Source organism: Chinchilla lanigera, unplaced genomic scaffold, assembly GCF_000276665.1.
Source record: "Chinchilla lanigera isolate Chin_1 unplaced genomic scaffold, ChiLan1.0 scaffold00172, whole genome shotgun sequence".
NCBI lineage: Eukaryota > Metazoa > Chordata > Mammalia > Rodentia > Chinchillidae > Chinchilla > Chinchilla lanigera.
The window spans coordinates 34,207-52,822 of record NW_004955573.1 but is presented as its reverse complement, the minus strand read 5'-3'; the positions used below and the strand labels follow the sequence as shown (position 1 = coordinate 52,822).

Below are 18,616 nucleotides of genomic sequence, written 5' to 3'. Positions count from 1 at the left end.
CTCTCAAGACGGACATTACTGCTACCCCCCTCACTGCTTCCGCTGTCACCCACACAAGTGTACCCACTTCTGGGACATCCAGCACCGCTCCTCCCCTGACCACTGGTGCGGTAACATCAACCACGAGTGGCCCCCTGCCTTCCACCTCTGTCTCACCAGCCACCCTCAGAACCACAGTCACCGCCCCTTTGTCGACCCTCAGAACCACAGTCACCGCCCCTTTGTCGACCTTGGGGACCACATTCCCAACAACTGATGCCAGGTCCACTACTACATCTGACATCCCCTCCTCCAGCTCTCCCACTGGTGTTGTCACGAACTCCACATCTGAGAGTACCTCTGCCACCAGCAGAGCAGACACACCAACCACTGTCACCATGGCCACACCTACCAGCCCCTCTCTGCCTAGCTCAGAAACAAGCAAGGCAGGTACCACAATGGTGCTCTCCTCCTCTCCCACTTGGACTGCATCACCACTCCTCAGCATGCTCACGTCTACAGCAGAGGACCCTATTACAGATACCAGCCTGTCCACCCTTAAGACCTCTGTGTCTATTCCCATTTCTCTGACCTCACTCCCTTCCTCAAGTGAGTCCAGCACAGAATCGCTCTCTCAGGGTAGCACATCTACAAGTGCAATGAGCACCTCTCCTGGTACCCTGATGCCTTCAACACCATCCATAATAATAATGTCCTCTGCTCCTTCCTCCACCAGCAGCACTCCGATGCACACCACTCTCACCAACTCTGTCCCTACCTTCCCTCACATCTCCAGCACACAGTATACGAGTTCTTCCACCGTTGCTTCTTCTCCTTTGTCTTCATCTATAACTACCAGAACGTCTCCAGCCATCTCCTCACCTGCCATAACTCTCACCGAAACAACTCCCTTTTCTTATATTTCCCTTCTTTCCACTACAATAGTCCCTCCCTCTCCCACGACCCCACATGTTGAAGTGGATCCCAATACGAAGGTTACAGTGACTCCTATGACCCCATTCTCAGTATTTCTGTCCACTACTGAAATGGTTTCCAGTCCTAGTCCTACCAGCGAGAGAACCATCTTTCCTGCATATACGGACACCACTCCTTCCAGGACCCCAGAAACTGAGTCCACTCACAACCCAAGTGATACTTCTAGCTCTACCAGCACTGGCACAGTACCCGTGAACACGGTGTCCACTGGCACCCAAACACCCAGCGAAAACTGGCTGAGCACCAGTTCTGTCACCACCCCTCGTATGACTGACTCCACTGTGAAACCAAGCAGCAACCTTCCAACTGTCACAACTTCAAGCAAGTTGACACATCCCACCACTCCCACTACCGGGACTCCAGAGAGACCAGTGGCCACCACGAAGACTCCTACCACCCTTACATCACCAAGCACAGCTTCAAGTACTACTCAGACGACCACAGTAGCAAGACTGACCACCACCCCAGGTGGGACCACCTCCTTCCTGCTCTCTTTGTTTCCTTCCTTGCTGAATTCCTGTCACCACAATCAGGTCCGATTTAAATTCCCTTAATTCCCTTTCTTCTTGCGTTCCCAGGTATCTGTGAAAATAACGGCGTCTGGGAACAAGGCCATTGCAATTGCCTTCCTGGTTTCTCTGGGGACCGCTGTGAACAGTCTAAATGCCTGAATGGGGGGACATGGGATGGCCTCAAGTGCCTCTGCCCCAACACCTTCTATGGCTCCCTCTGTGAAAATCCAGCACAACAGGTAGAACTAGGTGAGTTGCAGGGCCCTGCGCTTTGCACGTCCTCTGCAGATGTGTGCAGCTGTCCTGGAGGCACCCACACGCCATCCTTCTAGTCCCTCCGTCCCTGGCTTCTTTCCCGTGCCCTCTGCTGTCCCATGCCAGTCCTCCTCTCCATCCTCATCTCCAGGACCAGGCAGTTACTGGCTTCAGACTCCATCCTGGGCATCATTTTAATCTGGGCTGCTTGGAGCTGAATTCCAAGCCCAGAAGAATTCTGATGTGGGTCTCACTGAGCTAAAAGCCAGGTGTCACCAGGGCCTTGTTCTTTTTTAGAGGCTTGGGGAAAGAATCTATTCCTGCCACTTCTGGCTTTTGGAGCCTTCCATTCCTTGTGACAAGGCCCCTGCACCTGCATCTCTCTATGCCTTTTCTCCATAGTTATTCCTTCTTTTTTTGGAGGAAGAGGGATGCTGGGGAATTGAACCCAGGGCCTTGCACATTCTAGCCAAGTGCTCTGCCACTGAGCTATCCCCCAACCCAATCACACCTGACTGACTATCAGGGGCTTCTGCCTCCCTCTTTCCCTGTTAAGGACTCTTGGGACAACACTGGGCTCACTTGGATAGTATTTGTGAATTTTCCCTATGAAGGGCTGCTGATTACCAATCGAATTTTATGTGCATCATAATGCAGATTATCTGCAATCTAATTTTATACTTCCATATAACATAACACATTCACAGGTTCTTTCTAGAGATTTGGGCAGAGACATTTTGGGGGCCGTTATCCTGCCTACCCCAGGGACAGAGAAGGAAGGGACCACAGCTTGACAGTCACACACCCTGATTTCTTTCCCTCACGTCCAGGCACCACACCCCAGAATCGCTTCCTCTCTCCCTGCTGCTGTTCACCCAGTTCCCAGGGTCTGTGGAGAGAGGCAGAGGGAGCAGTGAGGGGCTAGGGAGGTGGTGGCAGAGATGGCAGAAAGGGGGGCACATGGGAAATGACCTAAGCTGGGCATGCTGTATACAGACACTTTTGAGGCCGAAGTGGGCATGGAGGTGTCTGTTGACCAGGAGTTCTCTGAAGATCTCAAAGACAACACTTCCAAGGCCTACAGAGATTTCAGCAACATCTTCCAGAATGAGGTAAGGGGAGAAAAGATGGAACATAGGGTCTTCCCCTGGAGCTGGGCTTGGGTTCTTGGGTATCTGCAGGCCCACAGCTCAGACATGAGCCCAGGTATCCTTGGAATTTCAGATGAAGAAGATTTACGAAAAGGTGGAGGGGTTCCAAGGTGTGAAGATCCTGTCTCTGAGGTAGGAGACCACCCTGAGGATGTGGTGGCAGCATTAAGCGGTGGCAAAGGGTGTGAAGAAAGGCTGGAGAAGCCACCCTCTGCTTCTGGACCATCAGATTTCTTGAGGAGAGGGGCGGAAGGAGTATGCAAGAGAATTACTCAGGGGGGCTTTTGTGATCATTATCTGGGGCCATTTCTCTGCAGGAGGGAACCCTCCTCTTCAGCACGCTAGAAAGAGATTGCATGGGATGTGTAGGGAGGTGGCACTGGGACTGTTGACTTGGGCTCTCTCTAGCTGGCACTGGCTCTTCTTAGGCAGGTCAGCATGAGAGGGGAGTGGGGCAGGCAGCCCAGGAGAACTTGCTTTGGTGCTAGCTTCATGCAGCACAAGGAGAACGTCCATCATTCTTCCTCCGGCCTTGCCAGGCTGAGAAGGATGTGGGTGGCATCCCAACTCGTGACTGTACTTGTGGTTGGTCCTCGAGGTGTCCTCCAAGGACCCATGTGCCCCAGGCCTGAGCACCTTCTAAGGTCCCTGCCTCCCCCAGGAATGGCAGCATCGTGGTGGACTATCTAGTCCAGCTGAAGTTGCCCTTCAGCTACCAGCTGGAGAGTGAGTATGAGGATGTGAAGATGATCCTTAAGGAGGAGCTCGAGAATGCCAGCAAGAGCGAGAACAGCTGCCGGGATAACCAGAGTGAGCAGGGCTGGAGGGAGAAGTTGGGTCAGCACGGACCAGGGTGCCCTTAGAGCTCAAGGGCCAGCACTGCGGTGCCCGTGGCAGATGGGGAAGAGGGCACAGGGTGGGACTACAGAGGGTCTTACCAGACCTGGGTGCTGGGGAAGAGACTCCTAGCAGGTGTGATGAGTGTGTCACGATGGCTGAAAACACCTGATTATTTAGGGGAGGAGGGAGGCAACAGCTGTCTTCCCTCATGGCCCCACCACGTCTGGGAACACCAGCGCGCCCTCTCCCACCCTCCCCATACCTGCTTGGATCCGCTCCATCAGTGCCTGTGTCCCCCCAGCTCTGTGTTTCAAGCCTGACTCCATCAAGGTGAACAACACCATCGGGACAGAACTGAACCTGAAAGGTGAGGGTGAGGCAAAGGCCTGAGTGGCCTCAGGTGGCCATGAGCCCTCCCACCAGGGACAGCGGCCCTTTGTAGCTCCCTGGGGAGAGGAGGGAAACCTTTTGGGGAGGCAAAAGGGCTGGCCTTCCTGGCCCTTGTTTGACGCTCCAGCGCGGGCACCAGCAGGTAAGGCGAGAGGGCCAAGGAGAAGGGGGGCTTGTCCCATCTGATCCCAGGGTCAGCTCCACGGTACTACCCCGGAAGTGTTCTTCCCACGCGTTTCGGGTCACCAGAACCACATTCCCTGTCTCTGCAACCCCTTCCCCAACCCTCCAGCCATCTGCAGCAGAGCAGTCGCCAAGGGCTACGAGGAGTTCTACTTCCCCTTGGTGGAAGGAAACCGGCTTCGCTGCGTCACCAATTGCACTTCGGACGTGGCAGGTGCCATCGACTGTAACCAGGGCCAGTGCTTTCTAGAGAAGAGTGGGCCCGCTTGCCGGTGAGGCCCCGCCCCCAGGAAGCCCCTCCCACCACCCACTCTGCGGGCCTCGTCCACCCACGGCCCGCCCACCGTCTCGTCCTGCTGTCTCACCCCCACCCCCAGAGTCCCAAGGCCCTGAGCACTGCCAGGCTACGAGTTCCCAGGCTGAGCCCTAGGGTGGAGTCCCGCCCCCAGTGCCCCGCCCCCTCTCTTCAGAGAGAGCTCCGCCCCTGGCCCCGCCCCGCACCCAGATTGGATACCCTCCCGAGGCCCCGCCCATCCTCCTTAGGGTGAACCCCGCCCCTCCCCTGGGTAGAGCCCCGCCCGCCCGCCTGTGAGCTGTCTGAGGCCTGTGACCTCTCCCCAGCTGCTTCTCCACCGATACGCTTTGGTTCTCGGGCCCGCGCTGCGAAGTGGCCGTCCACTGGAGGGCGCTGGTCGGGGGGCTGGCGGGCGCCGGTGCGCTGCTCCTGCTCGTGCTGTTGGGGGTGCTGAGCTTCTGGGTAATGCAGTTCCGGAGGAAGGACAGCCGGTGAGGTGCTGGGGAGGTGGCGAGGGGCAACGAGGGCAGCAGGGGTCTCAGGGTGGGCAGCCCTGCCTGACCGCGCGACGCCTCTGCCTAGGTCCAGGGCAGACGATAGGGAATGGTTCGAGGTCTGGGATGATGACGCCAAGGGGACTTTCTTCAACAAGGGCTTCGAGGATGACAGGACAGGTGAGTCCTGTCAGCTGGGAAGGCAGGAGGGGCTTCCCTGAGACCCTTGCGACCTGGGCAGGACGGAACCACCGCCCCAGCCCAGGACTGAAGTGCGGGAGATGTTGCCCTTCCCTGCACGGCCTCCCCCAGGGCCCTCCCCATCCCTCCTTTCCTCTCCCCTCGACCTATTCTCCCTTCTCTCTCCCTAGCCAAGGATGCAAACTTCCAAGTGGCTTTGCAGACGGTGGACCCCAATGTGCAGGTGAGGCGGGTGGGGGAGCAAGGCCTCTCCCAGGAGCTCTGGGTCAAGCCCAGCATGGGGCTCCGTTCCTCACTCTGCTCACCCACACTTGGGACAGGTGCACATCCAGAGACCTGAGATGGCCTTGTCCTCGATGTGAGCCATACACCTCCACCCTGCCCAGGACAGCAGGAGGGAGCCACCTACACCAGGTCCCTGCAAGAGATACTCGCACGACCTCTGCAGCCCAAGCTCCCAAGTGTCCTTGGGCAAAAGCAGACTGTCCCCTTGACCCCCACCCTTCTCCCGACTTGGCTGAAACCCACCCGGAGACCCCGTTCACATCCAGGCTCCTCCACGGTGGGAACTTGAGCGAGTCAGTATTCTCCCACCTCCGTTTCCTCACCTTGAAAACGGGTATGACATGCTTGTCCTGGTACCTCCTACAGTAACTGTGAAAACCGCTGGGTTTGGTCAGTTCTCTGTCCCCGTCCACCCTCCTGTCTTAGCTCACATGTTTACATCGTCTAATCCAGGCTCTCACACCCTCAGTCTTAGGCCTGGGTCCCTATTTTCCTGTTTGCGCCCTGTTATCATCTTGAAGTCCCCTGTCCCTCGTCCTGAGCCTATGGCCAATTTGGAGCCCATCCCCTATATAACTCCTTGCTGGGACCCTTACTCTCCTTTAAATCTTTTCCTCTTCTGAGCCATTCCTCATATCAGTCTCCTCCGCAGCCCTATAGCTCCCTGCTTTCTGTATTCCCCCTTCCCACCCTCGGACACTCAGCACCAAATCCTGTCTCCTCCACACGCCCCTCTCCTAGATAGGTGCAGATACCCAGTGTCTTAGGCTCCCCCAGCCTGCCCTCCCAGCCCTGAGGCCCACTCGGAAGCTCCAGTTGTCCTCCCACCCCTCAAAGGCCCTGAAACCACATGGGGGGCATGAATTTCCCCAGGTCCCCAAAGATGAAGGGGAGTGAGTCTCCCTCCTCATTGCCCTCACCCTTCTTCCCCTCCTGCCCCATCCTCGCCAGCTCCTTTCTACCCTTTCCCACTCCCCCTACGCTGTGCCACCACCCCCTGCTCTGCCCTCAGCCTGGCCTCCTTTGCCGGGAGGATTGGGTTGGGGGACAGGGATTTGGCAAGTCTGGAGCTCCTCATGCAAACATAACATAGCACTTGCCGTCAAAGAGGCTGCTGTGGGTCACTCCTTTCTCCCTGTGTCTTCCATCTGGCTGCAGAGCAGGGACTTCAGACTCAGATGTCAGCGAGCCCTGCACGCACCCCTCTCTCCTAGGGAGGGCTGTGGGCAGCCCTGAGGGTCGTGGTTGTACAAGGACTGATCAAAAACTGTGCTGTGTATTTAAATAAAACAATCATTACAATAAAAGCTACATGCCGTTAATCCCCCTCAGATTACTTTGCTTAATCACCCTCAAATTACTTTGCTTTGAACATTTTTATCACATGGTTCTTTCTACTTTCTGGAGTTCTGGAAGTCCTCTTTCCTGCGTGTGTTTATGAGGTGTGATAAAAAATACAGTGAATGCCATTGCCAGGTAAACATGCAAGGGAAAGAGCAGCCTGGGGGAGGCTGCCTTCGCATACATGTGTAAAGCGTAGTTTCCCAAAGACCTTCAGCCCCTTCCGCAAACACGTACTCACCACAGGGCTGGTCCATGCCAGGGTTGGGCCCTCCCATCCCACTATTGTGGGCAGTCAGTCCTGCGTGACCAGAGCCGGGACGGCCGGGAACAACCTGCCCCGGTGGCTGTCTGTGTGGAGGTTTGGGAGAGGTGCCTAGGACCTTTGCCCTGGGCAGGGACTGGCCATGGCTTCTCTCACCTCTGACTCTGGCCAGGGTGGAGATTAGGCCATAAAGTCTCATGTGAACACGTGCCCCAGGCCCCACCCGAAAGCAGGAAAGTACTGGAAATTTGGAAGGGACCAGCTTGAGGTGGTCGATGGGGAAGGCTGAATAAAGGAGTGTCCTCGGGGTAAGGAATTTTCTTCCCCCAGGCTGGCCTCAGGGGAGACACCTATCCCTCAGGGGATGCTGATGCGCCCCCTCCCTGGGGCCTCCCGCCCCCATCTGCTGTCACACCTCTGCTTCCTGTCCCTCCTTTGTGTCTTGCTTGCTCCACCCAGTGACTTGGCTTCCTGAAATGACTCTGGCGGAGCAGTCATCACATCAGGAGTTAGAGTTAGAGGGTGACAGGGTGCCCTTTAGCCCACTCCCTGTGGTCACTGCATGCTACCCACCCTGTGGCATCACCTTAGCCTCCCATCCTGGGTCAGGCATCAGGGCAGGCACTGTCCTTCCCAAGGCAAAGGTCCCCAGCGTCCTTTATATAGCGGCTCCCTCCCTGCGAGCCTCTCATTTCTTGGTCCCTCAGAGAGGGAAGGTACTGCCGCCAGGGGCCCGCGCCCTGGGAGATGCTGGTGATCTGGGTTCTGCCGCTGGCCCTCCAGCTCTGGACGTCCACTGTTGCTTCGACTTCAACATCACCACCAGAGGGTAAGAGCCAGGCTGCCCCGCTTGAAGCCATCACTGCATGTGCCTGGGCCAGGCAGGGCTGCAAGTGGCGGCTTCCCTTGGCAGGGGAGGGGGCTGCCAAAGAGCTGGAGATCTGTGATGCGACCTCCACCTGCCTTTGGGGCTAAAAGGGCCACTATGAGGCCTTGCAGGGCTGGAGAAATGGATGCCTTTGTGGTTGTACCACTGATGTCCCCAGTGCAGCCTCCTGACAGGGATGGCTGGAATCTGTCTCTCCTGCTGAGGGCTCTTTCTGCACACCCTGTGCTCCCCATTGCTCTGTTCTCCAGGGCCCTCGCAGGGAGAGAAGGTGTCTGAGGGGGTCACTGGGCAGCTTCTGCTCTTCACTGGGGGGAGCTGCAGATGCACCTGGGAAACCCCCCCTACACACACACACACTCAGTTAGATGTGGCTGAGGGCCTGGGCGGGGAGATGCAGGCTGTGGGATGGCCTTTGTGGAGTGTGTCACAGCCAAGCCTGGGAAGTGACAGGTGGTAAGCTGTCTTATTCATGCTTTCTGATTCTCCCGAGGTAGGGAAGAGCTCCTGCGGGAGGAGGGCAGGAAAAAGGGAAACCAGGGATAGAGGCTCCGGGTGGTACAGGGAGGCCTGGAGTTAGCTGTGGGCGTATCCAGTGGCAGAAGGAGCTGGGGCGGGGGTGTCTGGGGCCTTTGGGGACAGCCGTCAGGTAACCCATGCAGAATCCCACAACCCCAGGCAGGAGCTCAGGCCTTCGTAGCCACTTTGGCAGCCTGGCCGTGACGGACCTCCTTCTTCCCGACACAGGTGTGCTGGGGGAACCTTGGAGGGGTGGATGAGGAGTGGGGTGGGCTGCATGGATTTAGGGACACCATGCAAATGCATTAATAGCGGACATATTCCTTTCAAGTTATATGCCAAGAGGAGGAGACTATGGGCAGGGGTCTGTCCTGGGAGGGCTCCTCCTGTCTCTGCTACCCAGGCCTGGCTGGTGGCTCTGGGGACCCCTTTCTGGGTATGTTATCTGAGGAGGGGGTGGTGGCGATGATGATGACAATGATGAAGGGCCCAGCAGCCCAAAGTCGGGTTGCCTGTGTGTGCCCAAGCCACACCTGACAGATCCTGACCAGTCAGCCAGGTCCTGTCCTGCCGGTGCTTAAAACTGTGTGGGGACAGTACCTATGAGTCCATTAGGATATAAGAGGAGGGGGAACATCTGTCCAGAACAAGTGCCACCGGGGGCAGGCAAGAGGCAGCAAAGGGCCACTCAGGACTCCGAGGCCCCATCCCTCCCCTCGGAGGGCTCGCGTTTCCAAAGCTGCTTCACACCTAGTAGCTCCGATTCTCACAGGGAGGATTGTGTAAGAAGTCAGGATGGACTGGGACTTGAGACTCAGAGAGAGTGAGTGATTTACCAGGGGCCACACAGGAAAGACTGAATAGTACTGCAGTCATTTGATAATGGGCTTGAGCTTTCTGCCCCTCGGGCCCTGGAGGACCTCTGCCCTCTGCAACCCCACCCACCAGGCCTGCAGTCTGGCTCCGCAGGGAGCTGTTTAGATGTGAGGTCAGGGGCTGCGGTGGCATCTCTAGTTTCTGCTCTCTCCCCTCCTCTTGGTACTCCAGCTCCCAGCTCTCAGGGAGCCTGGTTAGGCTTGGGAGAGCAGACAGCAGGGAGAAGGTGGGATGTGGCCGCTCAGGGGAACCCAGGTGTATGAAGGTGGGAGGCCTGGGGTGTGTGCCTGGGGCAGGGGAAGTTGGTACGGGAGCACTTGAGGAACAGGAGAGCCACGCTGAGGCTTTTGGACCTAGAGGAGCCTCGGCGGGCTTAGTGGGGCTGGTAATGTCCCTGCCAGGGCGGATGGGCATCAGAGAGGCCTGGAATGGGGACTTAGGGACCCAGCATCCCCCATGGGAATGGAGGCTGTACTCGTAGGTGGGCTGTGGGGGCACTGAGGGGCTCCATTGACGGGGAGGGCAGGAGCCTCTTTTTGGTTGGTGACAAGGGTCTCCGGTTGGCCTGGGGTCTCTTGGCTTGTCCTGGAGGCCCGGGGCTCATAAAAGGCCCCTAGGGGCACCGTCCAGAAGTTGCCATTTTTCACGTGATGCTACAGGGGCTCAAAAACCAGAAAATACCAGGGATCAACATGAGAATGGGAACTTGTATCCTGTTTTTTTTTTTTTTTTCCTGTACTGCAGATTGAACTCAGGGCCTTCACACTGAGCTACATCCCCAGACCTTTTAAAATTTTTTATTTTGAGAAAAGATCTTGCTAAGTTGCTAAACTGCCCAGGCTGAGCTCAAACTTTCACCCCTCCTGCCTAAGCCTCCCAGACTGCTGGGATTACAAGTATGTGCCTCCTGTTTTGCAAATCCCAAGTTCCAAAGTGTTCCTAGTCATGGTGGAGGCGAGCTCCTCAGAGGGTCTGGAGCAGGGGAATAAAGTGACAGTGCCAGAGGGATCAGAGTACCTCAGCCCAGCTGGGAAGAGGGAGGGGAAGCAGTACTCAATATCTATAAAATCAGGAAGAATGCAGCGGAGGTAAGAACAGCTCCTCGTACACAAAGGCAACCTTTGAAGCCATGTGGGGTACAGAGTTGGACGCGCTGGTGTACACAGACAGCAATAAACTCAGTCACTCTGCAAACACTCAGGAGCAAGGGCTGGCTCTGCCTGAGCAGGTGCTCCGGACAAAGCAGGGGAATAAAACGTTTATAGTTGATTTAACGAGATGGGAACGGTGCACAAAGAGCCATCACAGCCCAGCCTGCTGCTGAAGCTGCCCGGGGGGGGGGTCTGAAGGTGGGGAGGGGGTGGTGGTGCAGAGGAGGCAGCAGGGGTCACTTCTGCTTGGGCCATGAGGCCTGGGGGAAGGCAGCTTTCAGATTTGGTGGTGGCTGGGGAGGGTACAGGAAGGAAGAATTCATAGATGCTCGAAGCCCTTAGGTGAATACAACACTGACCCCGGCACGCAGAGCTCGGGAACAGGAACGCTGATGAGCTATTGCCCCAGGAAGAGCAATCAGGGAAGCCACACTGACCAGAGGGTCTCGGTATGATACGAATAATAAAAATTGCCACCAGGAACAGAGGCGCATACCTGTGAGCACAGCTACTTGGGAGAGTGAGGCAGAAAGATGCCAAGCTCAAGCTCAGCCTGGGCAATTTAGGAGACCCTGTCTCAAAATAGAAATTAAAAAGGTTTTGGGATATAAATGAGTGGTAGAATGCCCCTGGCTTAAATCTCTAGTACTGCAAAGTAAATAAATACACGAATAAATAAATAGTAGATAGATATCACTGCTATGCATTGAAGGTCTGCTACATGCTGGGCACTGTTCTAAATATCTATTATCTCATTTAACCTTCACAACAAACCCTAGGAGAGCAGTTCTGTTATTGATTTCTGTCTTTATTCACAGGGACATCAAGGCATAGGGATAATCAGTAATTTGCTCAGTGTCTTCCATCCACTCAGGGGAGGAACCAGAACTTGAACCCAAGCCTTCTGGCTCCAGAACCCACGTTCTTTGCCATTTTTTCTAACAGGGTCTCTCTGAGTGCTGACTTCCTATGGTGTTATTTGTGCCACATTCCCTCCAAAGACTCTAGGGACGCTGCTCCCTTGACTTCCAGCTGCTCCTGGAATCCCTTGGACCATGGCAGCAGCCCTCTGATCTGTCTCATCCTTACCCTGTGCCTGGGCAGGTGCGAGGCACAAGGCAGGATGCATAAAAATTTACAGCAGGTTTAATGAGATGGGAACTGTAGCCTCAAACAAGGACATCAGTGTTTGGACTTGGGCCCACCCTAAATCTTATCCTGAGATCATTAACTTGATTACACCTGCAAAGACTTTATTTCCAAACAAGGTCCCATTCATAGTCCCTGGACAGACACATCTTATGGAAGTGGGGAGCACTGCTTAACATACCAGGCTGTGTTCTGGCAGTGAGCAGGTGCCCTGGCTTTAACGAGGCAGTGGGTAGGGGTGGGGTGGTGCCACCTCCTGGCCTAGCAGGTCAGGCAGCCCACCCACTCGCCACAGGTGTGAACAGCCAGAGGGGTGAGAGCCAGGACAGCTGGGTCCCCTTGTCCACTGTAACTGTACCAGGCACAAATGACCTTATAGAAGGGGAAGCAGACCCAAGCCATGTCTTCATGCATGACAGGACTGAACACACACCCAGAACTGGGTGACCAAAGCTCATCCCAGTGTCCTCTCACCCAAGATTCTAGACTGTTCTAGACTATTCTGGAGTGAGCAGTGTGGTCAAGGCAGTCATCATTCACCTCATTTTCCACAGGGCAATGGAAGTTCAGAGAGGATAATGGGATTGCCCAAGGTCACACAGCTGCGTAGAGGCTGATATGGGGAAACTTGAGGGGGTTGCTGACAGGGGGTGCCCTGGAGACTCCAATGCCTGATTTACTCACAAGCAGAAGCATGTTTTGGAGGTGACAGAGGGACAGTCTTACACTTCAGAGATGGTCTTCGGACTTCTTGTCCCTAGGTGCCTTTTGCTGCTTTCCCCTGGGTCCCTGCGATGAGAAACATCTGCTCATATGATAGCTTTTTAAAAGAAAAATCTGAATAGATGTGGTACAGAGAAGCAATAAAACTATAAACCCGGCCAGAAAGTACCCAGTGTGTTTAACGGGATCTGTGTCAACACGGGGCAGAAGGAGAAAGCGCCGGGGTTTGCTCGGGAGGATCCTGACTGGCATCTTTGGTGGCCAGTGCAACTCTCACCAGGGTAAATGCATAATCTCCTTGAGCGCTCTGGCCACCAAGGTCTGGGACTCCCAGCTCAGGAGTCATCAGTAATGACCGGTTTTTCCCAGAGTTCTCCAAGGGCGAGTATGGCGCATACTGAACTTTCTTTTAAAAGTACATACTTTTATTGTGCTTTAAAAAATTTAACATGGGGCTAGGGATGTAGTTCACAAGCACAGCACCTGTCTAGCATGAGGCCCTGGCTTTGTTCCCCAGCACTAAAAAATAAATAAATAATAAAAAATATGATGACACAAATGCATATTCCTCATGGAACATTTAGCAAATATAGAGAAACAAAAGAAAACATCTCAAACTTCCCACTCAAATGAGCAGGGCTAATACTTTGTATTATCTCTGAGTGTGTGTTTGGATTTTCTAGCCAGTTTATTTATTTTTATTTTTAATTTACTCAGTGCTGGAGATTGAACTCAGGACCTTGTGCATACTAAACAAGCACTCTGCCACTGAGCTCGGCCCCCACCAGCCTGGCAGTTTTATATATATGGTTTGTGTATGTGTGTGTGTGTGTCTTTTTTTTGAGACAGGGTCTCACTATTCAATTCAGGCTGGCCTTGAGCTCACTTTGCAACTGAGGCTGGCCTTTAACTGGCAAGGGTACTCCTGCCTCAGCCTTCTGAGTGCTGGAAATACAGGTGTGCACCACCACGCCCGGCTTATATGGTTTTTTTAGTTTCATTTTTTGTTAGTATATGTTTGTGATTCATGATTATAAGTTCATTCATCTTGGGGGAATGGTACATATACATATTGCATCTGAATCATTTTTACTTCCCCTTCCCCTCCTCACCCTCTCACCTTCCCTGAAACCCTACCCTCTTCCCACAGCCACAGTCTACACAGTCCTTATTTCCTATCATCTATCTTTTATTGTGCACTAGAAATTATTTATACTTTGTGCTTCTTATGTAAGAGAAACCATGTGATATTAGCTTTCTGTGTCTGATTTATTTTGCCTGGCAATATGGTCTCTAGGTGGATCCAGTTTCCTACAGATGACTCAAGCTGATTCTTCTTTATGGCAGAATAGTACTCCATTGGGTACAAATTCCATGTTTTCTTTACTGATTCATCTGTTGATGGACCAATAGGCCACTTCCAAGATTTAGTAGTTTATATTTTAATGGCTTATTAATAATTGCATCCTATGAAATATCATATCACCTAACCAGTCTCCTAGTCATAGACTATTTACTCTAAGTTTTCACTATGCTAAGTCATGATTTCATATACATTCTTGTATGGAATCTTCATCAAATTGTTTTGAGATCTGTAACCAGAAATGATATGAAATGACTGATCCTATGGTCCTTGATGCATATTTCCAAAGTGTCCTTACAAATATGATACCAGGTTCAGGTCTACCAACACCGCAGGAGACCACCTCAACCAACACCAGTTCTCACTGCTATCTCACAGCGTGTTGGCGGCATTTGACAGCTGAAAAGCCAATAGTCGCTTGCTTTATTTTGGATGTTTTTGCACAAGGTTGCTTTTCCTTCTCATAGGCTTCTTGGCCATTTGAGTGTCGTTGGAGAAGAAGTGTGCTTTTCCTTTGGCCACCTTCCTGGCAGTGCGTCCATGGCCTTGGAGGGAGACTATGGCAGGGAGCTTCCTTGGTTTCACCACCAGCACCCTGGGTTGTGAGAGGTCCTCTTCCCTGGAGAGCTTGCCTGGCAGTGGCGGTCAGTGGCAGAGCCCCCTTCAGTTTGAGCTCCCCTTTCAATGGGCTGGTGAGCCGGGAAGAGCAGCAGGGATTGAGGAAGGTGCGCTAGCAGGCGATGGTGACTTGGGCCCTGAAGGGAAGGAGAGATCAAAGGGAGAGGGAGGACAGCTTGGTGAGCTGCATAGGGGTTCACGCATGTAGAGCTTGGTGTCACGGAGAGGGCAGTAGAAGAGACTGTGGATGTGGAGGACAGGTCAATAGTAAAACAGCAGAGAAAGCAGTGTGGACCCAGAAATAACGACAAGAGTGCAGCTCGAAGGCAGCCGCTTCATTCTTCAGTGTCCCTGCTTTCACTGGGTCTCTTGGTTGCCCACGAGCCACTGTGTGGCCTCAGCAGTCTGCCTACCTCTGCCCCTTTTCACAGCCCCCATGACAGAACTTTAAGGCAAGTTGGAGCCAGGGCCTTTTGCTGAATGTTCTCTTTTAATTTTAATTTTATTTTTATTTTTATTTTTTGGGGGTACCGGGAATTGAACTCAGGAACTTGTTCTTGTCAGGAAGGTGCTGTGCCACTGAGCTATATCCCTAGCTCTGTTCTCCTTTTAAGTTGTTACTGAGGGTTGAACACAGGGCCTTTGCCCTAAGCTATATCTCCAGCCCTTTGTATTTTTCATTTTGAGACAAGAGCTCATGAAGTTGCTGAGTTACTGAGGCTGCGCTTGAACTTGAGATACTCCTGCCTCAGTCTCCTAGAGTGCCGGGATTACCCCTAGAGTGCCTATCAGGCTTGTGTCTTTGTTACATCAGTAGTAGATGTGTTTGGTTTTGCACAGCTGTCTCACCACTGAGCTAAATTTTGTCTCCTTTGACATGATGGAAGTGGAAGGGCTGAGCATGGGAGGCTGCCAGGGATGGAGGTGGGCATGGCTGAGCGGTGGCCAGGGACAGTCAGGGAGAAAGTTCGCACTCAAAGGCTCTGGCCCACTCCGAGCAGAGGTGGTAGATCTGAGAGTAAGTCCCTGCCTGGCCTGGTGGATGGAGCTCAGAGCCGCATTCATCCCCATATTCTGCCTTCTCTTCCTGTGCTCCTTCTCTAGGGGAGGGGCCGCTCTGCCCTCCTATCTTGGAGGGTGCCTTCTCCACTCACCCCCCTGCAGCCCTCTCTCCCACTCACCCAGGGGCTGCCACAGTGCCGGCCCCAAGCAAAACCACCTCTTAGCCCTGTGCCCACCTCTTTGTCTCCCACACAACTCAATCGCTTGTGACCTCAGGGACCAGGCCAGGCCCTGGGACCACAGGCAAATCAGCCCCAGTCCGCTCTGGGGGATGAGGTGGGAGAGGCTGTCTGGGGGTGTGTAGGTGTCCACGCAGGGAGAGGACAGCCCTCTGCCTCTTGTTGAGAGGCCTTCTAGGAGGAGGTGTTACCAGAGATATGGTGCTTCCTTTTCCTTTATAAAAGATGGGATTTCTGGAATTTAGTCATAAATCTTATTGCAATTCTTATGTTATAAAAGTAGAATGTGTTTCCTGTGACAAGTCAAACAATGAAAAGGCATATAAAAGCTGTTTATGGCCATCTTCCTAACTGATTCCTGAGGGATGGATGGGTGAGGGCAGGTGACGTTTCTGGACTGCTGCAGAGACTTCTGCTGTCACCCTATTACCCTTAAGGACAGCACACTTAAGCCCCAGGGTCAAGGCAGATCCAGTGAGAACGTGTTAGGTTAATGAGATAAAGGGTACTGGAGAGTCTGCCCGATACCGGTTCCTGAGTATTTATTTTAGTTTTTTCAGTATTCGGAACCCAGGGTCTTCACAATGAGCTACATTCCCAGTTTTTTTTTATTTTTTATTTTGAGACAGGGTTTCCATAAGTTACCCAGGCCAGTTCATACTTGTGGTCTTTCTGCCTCAGCCTCCCAGGGTGAGACAGGGTTTCCATAAGTTACCCAGGCCAGTTCATACTTGTGGTCTTTCTGCCTCAGCCTCCCAGGGTGCTAGGAAAACAGGCCTGTGCCACCACTCCTGGTTCCCAGTGGTTCTTACCTAGTGGCTGGAGTTGGAGGGGGGGCATAGGGGTTTTGATAGGAAGGATAGCTTTGGATTTTGGGGTGGTGGGAACTCTGGGGCCAAGAATAGAGGTGCTGGGTGGGTGGGGTGGAGATGATCACAGCCTGGGGATGTAGCTGAGTGTGGAGGCTCTGGGTTCAACCGCCAGCACCATAAAACTAACTAACTAACTAACTAAGTAACTACTAAAAAAGAGGACCCTGGAGCTAGGGCTCACTGGCAAAATGTTTGATTAGCATGCACTGGGCCCTGGGTCTGATCCCTGGCCGTGCAAAACAACAACAACAACAACAACAGCAATAACAATAGCAACAAGATCTTCTGAATCTTTTTTTTAGGAGTTTAGAATTCCACATTACACTTCCACATGAGCTGCACTGATGAGCTGCTTGCTACCTTTTCCCTAACGCTGTCCAAAGCCCAAGACCAGAAGTGGTGAGCTCAAGGTGTCTTGGCTGACTGTCTAGGTGGCCTCGGTCCAGGTGCAGCTTAGCCTCTCCCCGTGACAGCCTGTGTCTTTCAGGACGCTGAAAGGCTCTCTGGGAGGGCAGGGTCTGGCTCTGTTCTGCTGGTGACCACAAGGGCTGAAGTTGACTGGCCCTCCTGAGAGGGGACAAAGTGCTGCTCTAGGATAGTCTTGAGGAGGGGCAGGGGACTGACAGGGATGTCCTAGTGACCCAAGGGTGAGGGCATCCTTGGTACAAAGACCCTTTCCATGTATGACCTTTTTCACCACACAAGTGGGATGAAGAGGCAGGAATTATATTCCCACTTTTCGAAATATTTCTACACTCATGCTCAGTTGTTCCAGGTGCTACTGAGAAGAAAGAGTAAGCCCTCCAGTCGCAAGACCAAGCCTCACTCTTACTATGACACAATCATAGCCCATTGAGTGTTGAAGAGACTGCCGAGGTGGGGTTGTGCTGACCACAGGTTGGCCGGGTAGAGATGGCAGTGTTCCGGGAAGGTGGCTAAGTCCTATGTGTGTGAACGTATCTAGAGAGAAAGGGAAGAGAGACTTACCTGTGGTAAAGTTGCCTGCCATGATCCTCCTATTCCTCATGAGTCAATAGCAAACACGTGGGCAAAGGTTAGAGGGGAGTCCAAGGGGTAAACAGGAAGGGACTTAGCCAGAGAAGGTAAGGTGAAGGTGTGGTCTGTATACCACAGAACGTGAGCAACACAGGGAATGTGCCTGGGGTGATGCTGTGGGTACAGATATTGAGAATTCATGCCAGAGCCCTGGGGCAGAGGAACAGAGCTCAGTGTGCTAGGGAGGTATGCACAAGGAAGGTGGGGCAGAAGTGAGGACACCAGGATCTGCATAACCACACAGGTTTGTCAAAACTGACAGACCCATTCCAAGCAAGTAAAGCCACTGATCGCAGTAAAGCTCTGGAAAATTAAATAGTGACACCTTAAAAAACTAGGCAAAATATTGCATTAACAAAACAGTAAGACGCATAGAACACAATTGGAAACTTGGCCAGATCTACAAGTTCACACTGGAATTCCTGTAACTGTAAAAGAAAGAACGGGTGCACAATCGGGGGTGACAAGTCGTGCCCAGTTTACCTGCCTCAGGAATACGGACACAAACCAGTCTGAAAAACTTATGACCATGCTGCCTTCTCTGATTTATCTCCACCACAGGGTCATACAAAACCACACTGACAGAAGCTACTACAAATTTTTCAACTGGATTAAAAACGACTGGCAATTCTATCGATTCCAGTGGGCATGTGTCCACGACCAGTTCATTCAGCACCGGTTCACAACCCACAAATGCATCGTCCTCCAGTTCCCTTAGCACAGCACTTTCTGAGGGATCTGCAATCACACCAGGGAGATCAGCTGTATCACCAACAACAGACTCCAGGGAAGGCTCAACATACACAGTCCCGCATGAAGGATCCACAAGCACTGCCCAGTGGTCACCAGCAGGAACCACAGCCACGCCCGCTGCTAGCTCCCAAACCACTGTTTGGACTGGGCCCTCCACAGCCTTCCCAAGCAGCCCTGGTTCAGCCCAGGCCACGCTGCCAACACACAGCTCCCAGACCCCAG

At 53.2% G+C, this 18,616-nt stretch overlaps 2 protein-coding genes across 3 annotated transcripts in view; both read left to right on the top strand.

Annotated features, from left to right (window-relative positions):
* Muc3a (mucin 3A, cell surface associated) overlaps nt 1-6,903 on the top strand; it is a 14,172-nt gene extending 7,269 nt beyond the window's left edge. Inside the window, exons 3-13 of the mRNA XM_013509450.1 lie at nt 1,037-1,443; nt 1,554-1,736; nt 2,739-2,854; nt 2,967-3,025; nt 3,555-3,703; nt 4,035-4,100; nt 4,416-4,578; nt 4,928-5,092; nt 5,184-5,275; nt 5,467-5,519; nt 5,617-6,903. Of these exons, the coding sequence (XP_013364904.1) occupies nt 1,037-1,443; nt 1,554-1,736; nt 2,739-2,854; nt 2,967-3,025; nt 3,555-3,703; nt 4,035-4,100; nt 4,416-4,578; nt 4,928-5,092; nt 5,184-5,275; nt 5,467-5,519; nt 5,617-5,658 (1,495 nt within the window). The 3' untranslated portion in view covers nt 5,659-6,903. The remainder of the gene's footprint in view (nt 1-1,036; nt 1,444-1,553; nt 1,737-2,738; nt 2,855-2,966; nt 3,026-3,554; nt 3,704-4,034; nt 4,101-4,415; nt 4,579-4,927; nt 5,093-5,183; nt 5,276-5,466; nt 5,520-5,616) is intronic.
* Nucleotides 6,904-7,701: 798 nt separating this feature from the next.
* The window catches only part of LOC106147514 (mucin-12-like), a 29,279-nt gene continuing 18,364 nt past the window's right edge, over nt 7,702-18,616 (top strand). The window contains exons 1-2 of one of the 2 annotated variants that reach the window (XM_013509446.1): nt 7,702-8,016; nt 18,203-18,506. In XM_013509446.1, coding sequence (XP_013364900.1) covers nt 7,935-8,016; nt 18,203-18,506 — 386 coding nt within the window. In that variant the 5' untranslated portion in view covers nt 7,702-7,934. Of the gene's footprint in view, nt 8,017-18,202; nt 18,583-18,616 lie in introns of both variants that reach the window. The other variant, XM_013509447.1, reaches the window with a different exon arrangement.